This window comes from Dipteris shenzhenensis, chromosome 17 (genome assembly GCF_047967505.1).
Source record: "Dipteris shenzhenensis isolate YYH24624 ecotype China chromosome 17, Dip_SZ_1.0, whole genome shotgun sequence".
In the NCBI taxonomy this organism is placed as follows: Eukaryota; Viridiplantae; Streptophyta; class Polypodiopsida; order Gleicheniales; family Dipteridaceae; genus Dipteris; species Dipteris shenzhenensis.
Genome location: NC_141612.1, coordinates 20550036 through 20560860, shown reverse-complemented (window position 1 = coordinate 20560860; position 10825 = coordinate 20550036). Strand labels below are relative to the sequence as shown.

At 39.2% G+C, this 10825-nt stretch overlaps 1 protein-coding gene across 1 annotated transcript; it reads left to right on the top strand.

Moving 5' to 3' along the window:
• The first annotated feature begins 1224 nt into the window (after nucleotides 1-1224).
• LOC147891830 (uncharacterized) lies at nucleotides 1225-3106 on the top strand. The gene is made up of 3 exons (XM_087388932.1): nucleotides 1225-2043; nucleotides 2133-2414; nucleotides 2533-3106. The coding sequence occupies exons 1-3, from the start codon at nucleotides 1234-1236 to the stop codon at nucleotides 2824-2826; spliced, it is 1386 nt and encodes a 461-aa protein (XP_087245058.1). The 5' UTR covers nucleotides 1225-1233; the 3' UTR covers nucleotides 2827-3106.
• The last annotated feature ends 7719 nt before the right edge of the window (nucleotides 3107-10825 follow it).

The following is a 10825-nucleotide window of genomic DNA, read 5'->3' as shown; positions in this document are numbered from 1 at the left end:
GCAAATGCAGACTGTGCTGAAATATAACCAAGAAGTCCATTTTGTCCATCGCCGGCAAACCTCAGTAATGTGGTGGGATTGACAAATGGAGGTGTAGAGTTTTTTACTTGACATTTTGGATATATGCTTCCATCGCACCATAAGTCAATATGTTGAAGCCCTTCTCTTCTCATATTTTCCCGCTGTTGAGCATTCAGCACCGTATCCTTTCGTCTTTTTTGTGCTGGAGCATATTGTTCTTCCAAGTCGATGTGAAGATGGTGTAATCGCTTCTTCTCAGATAGTGAGTCACTAGTATCGGCCATTTTTTGTGCTCCTCAGGTTGCGAAGTTTGTTTTTCAATCTCATAGTCGTTTTGTAACATGAATCGTGGAAGTGTGACGGTATCCATGTGAATATTTTGAAAACTTGCAATCACTAAGTTCAGTGATGGACTCTTAATGAAAGACCTGCACACGTCGGCCAAAGAGATGCGGAATCTTTGGTAAACAAAAAAAAATCTAAGAGGATATTTAATACAAAATCGTGTTAGTCAGACAAAAGATTATCTTATTCCTTTTTGAATTGACAGTTCTGTAGTCCTTACTGACAAATCTGAGCCACGTTTCCGTATTTTACTACTTTTGAGGTCTTTTAGGAAAGAAATAAATCAAAAAATAGTGAATTTCTTACAGGGCCCCAAAATGAGTTCCCTTTTTCCCTAATGCCTTAATGCCCATTAACAACTTGTAATATGTTAGGGTTAGAGTAAATAAACTTACATAATACTTAACCCTACCTCACTTTCAAAAAAGTCATGTCATGTTTGAACAAAATACAAAGGAAAATAAATAGGTTAGCCAAGAATTCCAAAAAAATCCCCATCTTTCCATAGACTCTTAGGAGTCAAGAACTCCAAAAAATTATCCATCTTTCCATAGAGCCTTGGAGGCCCAAATAGACACTCTCCTTTGAAGTGGGATGCGCATTGCTTGGACCAAACGTGAGTAATTCGAAGAGTCAAGACACGGGCCTCCTTTTCAAAAAGAAACAAAGACATCTTGAACGAGATCAAAGAAAAAAAAGACACTCTTGCATGAAATCAAAGAAAAAAAAGACACTCGTGTTGAAGTCCGGTGCATTGCTTTGAACAAACGTGGACAATTGCCTCGAGTTGACCAAGCAGATGCTTAAATAGTAGTAGTTCAAGTACATGCGAACAATGTTCAGTCTCCTTCCTTGCCTCAATCAAACATGCAGCTCTCAATCCTGCAGCTCTCCTCCTCCCACCTCCATACTCATCTCCCTGTAGCTGGCCTCAAGGAATTTGGGCCTATCTTTCCCATTGCCTCCCCTCCCCCTCTCTCTCATCGCACCCACAACCATCCTCACATCTATCGCCCCATATCTTGCCTTCATTTGCACCTTCCAGCCTCCCCTCCTCACTCCAATGCCACCATTACATCCTCCTCCGTTCCCTTAACACACGACTATTATATCGCTCCTTCCGAGCGTGGCTTTCTTCCCGTCACTGACCCTGCATGCTTCGACCTTAAAACAGTGTGCCCACAAAATGAAATCTGGAATCAAGTAGCTCTCGAGTTCCCGGACCTGTTGGCTGCGTACGACGCAGCCAAAGTCCGCCAAATCATCGAGAAGCTCCCTCCATTCGATTGCGAGCAACTGATCAAAGAAGGAAAAACTGGCTATCTTTGGAAAGCGATGCTCACCGTGTCCTTCGTTGCCCATGCTTACGTTTGGTGTGGAGAGGTTCCCGCATACAAGCTACCGGACAATATAGCTGAACCATGGCGTGCCATTGCACTGAGGCTGGACGTGCCTCCGATCGTTTCTTATGGAAGCCTTCTTCTTTCGAATTGGCGACGCATAGATGACACTCTCCCTGTAGGTATTGGAAACATGGCGTGTTGTTACAATTTCTCAGGTACTCAAGATGAAGAATGGTTTTATCTCGTTCATGCTGACGTTGAGGCCAAAGGAGCTCCACTCTCGGGAGCTATCATCAGAGCCCAAGAAGCTGTTCGAGACATGGATGTAGCCAAGGTCTGTACACCATTCCCCTGCATTTTCATGTAAGTGCTTCCAATAGGAGAAAATCATCACAGCTTGACTTCAAGTATATTTTCTGACAGGTAAAGGAGAACCTTGCCCTTCTGGCTGGCACTTCGAGATTGATGAGAAAGAGTTTGCAGCGGATGGAAGAGAAGTGTGATCCATATACGTTCTATCACAAATTTCGCAAGTTTATGGCCGGATGGCGTAATAATCCACAACTTCCACAGGGATCAATCCTGTACGGAGTGGACAATTTATCTTTCTATGGGGCTTCGGGCGCACAATCGACTGTGATTCCTGCGCTTGATGCTGCCTTGGGTATTCATCATTCAGATGGGTCCCTTAACACCTACTTGCAAGTTAGTACGACTACACAAATTTCACTCGTTAATTTTTTCCTGTCCAGTTTTTGGTTTTCATGCATCCAATATTCTATAGTCACGCTATTTTTTGACGGAGAGCTTAATTTTACTATAGGTGATGCGTTCCTACATGCCTTCTCCACACAGGCAATATTTGAAGCGGGTGGAGGCAGGCCCATCGATCCGAGAATTTGTGAAGCAAAACCCTCAGGAACTTGGACATGAATACGACCAATGTATCGTGGAGCTTTTCAAGTTCCGCTCTTTGCATATAGGTCATGCTCAAACTTACATAAAGAAATCAAGCCAGCAGAACGTAAAACGAGGGACAGGAGGATCAGATTTTGTGACATATTTGGTGCAAAATGCAAGCAATACTATTGCTCACAGCATTGGTTCTCCAACTTGATTGGTTACCACAGTTGGGCTTGCCAGTGCATATATCCATTCACGTAGTAATGGACCTTGTAAATCTTCACTCTCACAAGTCACCTCGATATGTGGCGAAGTCGAGCATACCAAATGGTATGCTTGAGGCGCAGTCACGTATACCAGTAGCATATGTCTATTTTCTGAGTGTGGTAGAATCGGAATGGGCCACTTTTTGTATTGTATCTTCACAAGGGATTAAGGTTACAATGGAGCAATTTTGTTAAACCTCTCTCTCTCTCTCTCTCTCTCTCTCTCACACACACACACAATGGATTAAGGTTATTGTATCTTCACAAGGGATTAAGGCTACCATGGAGAAATTTTGTTAAACACCTCTCTCTCTCTCTCTCTCTCTCTCTCTCTCTCTCTCACACACACACACACACACACACACACACACATGCATGCACCAATCCTTTTACCAATAAGTGTCTCCCAATGGTTCCAACAAATTAACGACTTGCACCCTTTGATAGCATAGGTTTTGATCGGTATTTCCATGGGCTTTATCATCAAAAATATAATATCATGAGTATTATAGTCAATATTATCATTGAAAAACTTTGGACAAAATGTGAATATTGTTCTAGTGAGTATACCAATGCTATATTTCTATAAAAAGGCTTTACTATCCAACTTTATTTAATGGTTATATATGCTTACATTGTGTGTATGGACTATTGGGACTCATTCTACAAAATATCTATGAAGTATTGCATTTTAGACCAAATGTTGAAGAGCATGCTAATATGCTCAAAAAAGCATGTCCGCAACACTACTATTAGGCGTTCTAATACATATCAAAATAGATATTTAGCAGTACCAATTTGTGTTATAAGCTAATCGACCTATACATAAGGTCTCTGCAAAAAGCTTGAAATGTTGTTTATAGTTGCATAGCATGCTATGGGGGATTTTCTATGCTAACAATATATGCTAATAATATAGTAAAGTCCTAGCAAGTTAACATACTTCTTCCCAAATGCTTGAGCACAGCTAAAGAAGGCACATCTGACTAGTCATCATCCTTAGCATCATCATCATCTTGCTTTGGATCAACTCTTGCTCCTCCTCTTCTTTCTGTTTTCCCTCCATATAGTCCACACCATGTGGGCCCATCTACCCCTTCTTCTTTTCCATTAGGGGAGAAAAGGGATCTCAAAAGGGGCTCGAATTAGTGTTTCCTACTTTGAAGGGATAGTGACAAATTTGTGTTGTACCAATAAGACTACTCATTTGTGTGGGGCAATGCCAGGTGGAGGTGGAGGACAGAAAGTCATGAAGAAAATCCCTATTAGTTGTTCCTATTATGTTGGAGACCCACCCAAACCATCCTCTCTCCCCTTAACCCATGATCGACAATCCTCCCATATGCATTTGTCCCAAATCAACCCCAGATCTCATTGAAGATTAGGAGGTGGTCCCTTTTGAGAGAGTTTTTATTCTTCCTCTACTTTGTAGTAGGTTTGCCCCCTCTTCGTCTACTCTATTTCTCTAGCCTAGCTATTTCCTCCCTATAGTTTTCAAATCCATAGTTGTAGTATCTTTTATAGCTGCTCTACCTCCCTCTTGCTCTATGCCCTCTCTCTTTGACCCTTCATGCTCTACCTACTCTTTCTCTTCTCCCTCTTACTTTGGTTAAACATTTTTGCCCTCTAAATAGAACTATAAGGCCATGTAATATTGTGAACCCTTGTGTGTTCCACAATGTCAAAATGCATTGGATGATTGGATTCCTTCCACCTATAGCTTGAATGACTAGAGTTTTATGGAGTTTCTAACAAGGGTCCATACAAGCTTCCCAAGAGCAAGAGGGATGCTATTTTTCATGCGTGGAAGGGGCACATCTTGAATTTCAAGTTTGGGAAGAAAGAATGGATTGCAAAGGTGTAGCATGTTTCTTTAGAAAAAGACATGTGTATGCCTGCATCACTTAATCAATCTAGAATACTATCACATTGTAAATCTTCAATATCTGTATCATTTTTACCTATGAATACAATGAGCCCATTTGGACAATTAATCTTGGATATGGTAGATATATTCCCTTTGTACTTTGAGGAGTGGAAACTAGTAAATTCTCTCATAGGTAAGCTCACTGCCATTCATGAGTATTTGCATAACAAAATGCATGCTAGAGACAAGTATTCCTCTTTGCAAAAGAGAAATGTGTAGTGGTATATTCCAGCATACATTATTGTGAGGATGGCATCAAGCTCTAGCCATTTTCAAATCATGAATTTCAATTTTGCATCCAAATGGGCAAGATTGTCTTTGGTTTATGCCTCTACATATTTTTGTTTCTTGTTTTCAGAATATGTCATGCATAGAACAAAACTATGTGGTCAAGCAAGTGTGTAGATGAAAATTCTCTTAAAGATTTGCTTGGGATGAATTGGGAAACCCAGTTAAGTGAACAAAAAGGTGATGTGTTTCAATTTCATGCATGTAAGGACATTGTGTTTGTTAGGTGCCGCATATCATGCCAAATGTTGTATTTAGTTTTCACATATGGAATGATTGAAGAAAACAAGTGGCCGTTGGCTCCCCTTGACTTCAATGATTGACAATATAGGAGGAAGTTTATTACTAATGTTGATAAAGGAGATGTCAAGAATGTGACCATCACATCACAATGGACACTGAGGGATGCAAAAGAGCACCTATTTGGTCATGAGAGATGGCATATCAAAGTCCTTGAACCTTAACTTAAATGGTGAAAAGGTAGCCATGCTTGTAGAGAAGTGCCTAAATAGTTCCAATTTCATCCCTTCTACAACATTGGAGATAGTAGAGAATGTGTTTGACTAGTGCAAGAATTACATTTAGGATTGTGGTTTTTGGAATTCGTATGTTTTTTATTCATCAATTGGAGGGCATAGAAAGTAGAGGTGCAATTTATTTTGACTTCTTTACTACGTGGTTTCATGTCTAAACTTTTAAAATAAAATTGGGTATTTACTTTAACATTTCTTATTTACAGGGTTTGGGTATATGTAGGGGTAAGATGCAATTTCACTTTCACTTTTGGAGGTCCATAGTTCTCATACACTCAAAACTCCCTCACTCCCTCAATTGTTGTAGCAACCATTAGATTGCATCTTCCATGGATCTCATAAGAGTTGCATTCCATGATTTCATCTCATGGAATGCATTTGTAGATAGGGAAAAGGAGTTCTTTTTTGTGTTTAAAAGACCTTAAATATCCTAGGCACTCATATGAGAGCCAAGCATGTCTTCATCTATTTCATACATAATAATAAAAATAAATCAGCACTTTAAGAATCCTCCTTTTTAAAACAATAATAACAAACAACAAATTTTGATTTTTTATTAAATTTTAATGAATAAATTAAGTAATAATCCTTCTATATTCTATACGTAATCCATGTGGTTGTGGTTGTCGCTACTACGGGGACTTTTTTAATTTATAATTTAAATAAGTAAAATAAATAAAAAGGCTAAAAAATAATCCTCATGTCTGATATATATAATCCACCTGGCCACGGCTGTACATTTATCTTTAGCAATAGAAAAAATATTGTGAGGATATTGCAAGCTTATAATGATAGGCTCTATCATAGAGGGATTGAGTATAACTCACATGGATGGAGACACTTTGAGCATTTTAACTTGTACAATGGCATTCACAATATATATGAAATTACATTATTGAGAAGGAACTTGGAATTGCTTTGTTCAGGTGACCTCTCCACCCATGTGGACCTCACCCAAGGAGGGTTAGTACACCCCTAGTAAAGGGAGGTTACATTAGTGAGTAGTGGATAATTTTATAACTATAGGGATTGTTATAATTGTCCCTAACAGCCAATAGTAATGCACATCATGTTTTGAACTATGTCTTTTTTTTACTGTTACTCGACTAAAGTCAGATGATGTTATAAACTGATCTTCATCTCCTATATCAGGGTTGTTGTTGTGATTTGTTGAAATACAAACTATTAGCAACATTTCTATTTTATAAGCAGTTGTCTCAGTTCTTTATATGTTTTGTACTATCTCTTCCTCTTTTCGACATTAGTCAGACTTAAGTCACCCTGAGAACTGTAACCTCAAAAAGAGAACTCTATGGGAATCTTTGAAAGATTCCCTCTTTTTCATGTGCATTTTATGCTTATTTGAAAAAGATGGCCTTTTTGCGTGATGGTTTTTGAAAAAAAACATAAAAACCATGCTTTTTTGAAATTTTGCCGACAAAGTGTTTTTGGAAAGCGGGCACAAACACCTATACTTCCAATACCAAAATTGCAAAAAATACATTAATTTTTTAAAACCAATACAATAAGAACCTATGCATCCAATGCACATAAAAGGACCATGGCATAACACATTTCAAAATCCTAAAAAGGTACAAATCACATTGTTGCACAAAAATACAGGGGATGAGCATTTTCTGAGCGAAATCTTCCGAGCGTCCGAGCGAAGGAAAAAAAAAGCTTCCAACTATGCATAAATATGGCAAAAATCGATCAGAAGAAAACATAGTTTCACTTAGAAATATACAAAGTATTATAGCAATGCCTATTTTATACAAAAATCTTTAGGTAAATCTGTAGGAATGGTGAGAGCATAATGGGATGGCTTTTGAAGAAACCCACATGTAGAGTAGACTTCTCTATGAAAATTCCCTTATGATCCTTCTTACAACTTTTACTTAATAGGGGGTGACATTGAAAACCCTCTCTCAACCTATCTTCATGAAAGAGTTTCTTCAAAGAAAACTCATTGAAGCAAGCCATCCAGGTAGTTTCGCCAGCGAAACCCCTTTGAAGCAAGTCTCCCAAGGTAGTTTCGCTGGCGAAACTACCTTGGACAGCACTTTTAAAAGTGACATAACTTTCATATCCAATGTCCAAATATAGTCATTCAACCACTCAAATTGATCGGAACACCCCATTTGAGCACATCTATGGAGTTATATTTTGGAAAATCTTTCATATATAGTATTAAATATTACATGTATTTTATGAGAGTGATATATAAGCCCAAGTTCATACTTATTTATAGTAATTTAAACTTCTTTAGAAACATGTCCATAAATATGCTATAAAAACACTAAAAAGATATTGCCATATGATATAAATGTGTTAATAAGTAATTATATATGCATAGTATTATTACATTGAGAGTGATTATGAGGAATGTTTCTTAAAGGAATCAACACTTTTTTAAGGTAATAACAGGGATACAAAGGGATGTCTCTAAATAAGAAAATTATGTTGTGTAAAAATGAATGAGTGACTAGTCTGTATATTTTTATGATAAAGGGATCTAGTTCTAGTGAAAATAAAAGTGTAAAAACCATGTTTCCTAAAGAAAAACATTTTAAAAAATCTCTTGAAAAACACGCTCGGATAAACCTGCTCATAGGTTTTTGCTCATAAAATTGACGCATCCCAAAAATACATGCCACTGATCCTACAAAGAATAGTACTCATCCTCTGATCCTACACCTTCAAATGCAATAGACCCTACTCTTTGTGCAGTAGAAGTTGAAGATCCTTCCTCCTCTAGGCTGTCCACTAAAATATTCTCTGACTCAACCTGGGCAAGTTTAGCTGTCACCATCTTTTTTGCATGGCATGTCTTGGCTTCCATTTGTTCACTGCATCCGATTAATGTCTTTGGAATTTTTTGGGATATTATGTATTGTGTCTCCTTTGGCAAATGCCCGGCTTGTGTTAATTGAAATGCATATACCAAAATATCTACCTCATCCAATTGTAGAGTATCAATTCTTGGACAATTGTTTGTCGCCTCTTCCCTTTTTGGCCATGCTTCCTTGTTACCACCATCTCTGGGTTATATCGACCCGTGAAAGCATCCATGGACTTGGTGAAAAACCAATGCACCTCTATTGACTTGGTCTTGGAACCTTCCTTTTTGACTTTCACAACTTTAGCAATCTAAGAAGGAAATCCACTAGGATCATCTGTTGCTAACACAGCAACCATCATACCCACTACTAGGTCCTCAATGCTACCACTCCCTTGGTCTCTTCCCAATTTTATAATACGTTCAAACATCTAGGAGGACAAGTGGAGGGTTGGCACAAGGAATCTTGCCACCTCATCCTACTTTCCCCATTATTTAACTTGCACTCTTGCAGGAGCTTCTATACCTCCCCCACATGGGCCTATCCTATATGGAGGGAATAACCCAATATAATATCCATATCCACCTATTTTATATTACTTCTCCCATGGACTTTGGGCCATATCTCACTAAATGCAGGCATGGGACCGCCTAGGTATAGGGGTGGCACATGGAGGAGCCATGCCACCTTAACATTTTATAATATTACTACCCTGGATTATGTACAACACACCTTATGGGTCCTCTTACATGGAAGGGTGGCACATGGTCATGCCCTGCCACCTCAACCCTAGGCCCTATGCACGCCATATTTTATTATACTATTGCCACACATACAAGCACACACTCATATTTATACCTTTTTACTTTGGTCAAATTTATCCATAACAGTACCTGGGCTTCTATGTCCACCATCATGCTTAGGTGAAGGAGTAGGAGACACATCCAAGGTCACAAAATAGGCTAGACCACTAGCACAAGATACATCCAATGTAGCAAAGGAAGTGCCCTTGGAACTATGAGAAGAAGAAATTGAGATAGACACAGTGTCAAACGAACCTTCCATGTAGAACTTTGGCAAGCTTCAAAGGGGATGCCCAAAAAGGGCCATGCAACAATGAAAGGTGGAAATTATATACTTGACCATAAAAGTCAGGGTCAGATTTAGGGTTTTGAGCATAGACACATTTCTAAAAATAGAAAATTTTCTCTTTAAACATGAGATCCCACATTTGTTTCTCATTATTTCCAGAATACGCCCAAGAGTTCAAAGAAATCATTAGGTATGTGCAATTTTCTTATGGTTAAGTGTTTTTTATTTTTAATTCAGTCATGAAATCAAATTTTAAGGCATGCTTCAATATAATTTACTATATTTTGAAAATGGGGGTGGTGTGCTTGAATATGATTTAAACTACTTTATGTTTGCTTTTTGGAAAACACATTGCTTTAATTACTAGTCTGTCCTATTTACTAAAAATAGAAAGAAACATAAATTACTCTATATTCTACCCTCTAAGCTTTCAATCCCTTCTTGTTTAGTCCTCTAACCTCTCCATCTCTCCCTCTACCATCTACCCCTCTCATCTCTCCATCTTTTCCAGGTAAGCGTTTCAATTCTCATGCATCGGTTTGGTTTTTTTGGACTGAAGGGAGCTGACTTTTCTCCCAATCGATGATATCATCGACAAGATCTTGCCCGATCGATGATATCATCAACGGGCTTCCTCTTCTTCCCTGCTCGATCGCCTCGCTTCCCTGCTCAATCGCCTCGCCTCCCCGCTCTAACATGGTGCCCAAATCGATGGGCTAGTAGCCCATCGATGATATCATCGACAGTACTCTTGCCCAATTGATGATATCATCAACCAAGCGCTTGCCTGGTTGATGATATCATCGATGGGCTTCTAGCCAAGGGAGAGGAGAGAGAATTAGCGAGAGGAGAGGGAGATATAGGGAGCGGGAGAGGGAGAGAAGGAGAGAGAGAGAGAGTTAGGGAGAGAGGGAGAGAAGGAGAGAGAGAGTCAGGGAGAGAGGGAGACGGAGAGGGAGAGATAGGGAGCAAATTAGAAAGAGAGGGAGAGGGAGAGGGAGAGATAGGGAGAGAATTAGGGAGACAGGGAGAGAGAGTGTGTGAGAGAGAGAGAGAAATAGGGAGAGGGGAGAGAGAGAGAGAGAGAGATATAGAGAGAAATAGGGAGAGGGAGAGAGAGATAGATATAGAGAGAAATAGGGAGAGGGGGAGAGAGAGAGAGAGAGAGAGAGAGAGAGAGAGAGAGAGAAATATTGAGGGGAGAGAGAGAGAGAGAGAGAGAATTAGGGAGAGGGAGAGAGGGATAGTTGGCGAGAGGGAGAGGGAT

Bases quoted from the DNA above. Each gene is read 5' to 3' on its own strand.
- LOC147891830 (XM_087388932.1), top strand. From the start codon at position 1,234: ATGCAGCTCTCAATCCTGCAGCTCTCCTCCTCCCACCTCCATACTCAT. The intron at 2,044-2,132 runs GTCTGTACACCA...ATTTTCTGACAG, and splicing joins GAGACATGGATGTAGCCAAG to GTAAAGGAGAACCTTGCCCT. The intron at 2,415-2,532 runs GTTAGTACGACT...ATTTTACTATAG, and splicing joins CCCTTAACACCTACTTGCAA to GTGATGCGTTCCTACATGCC.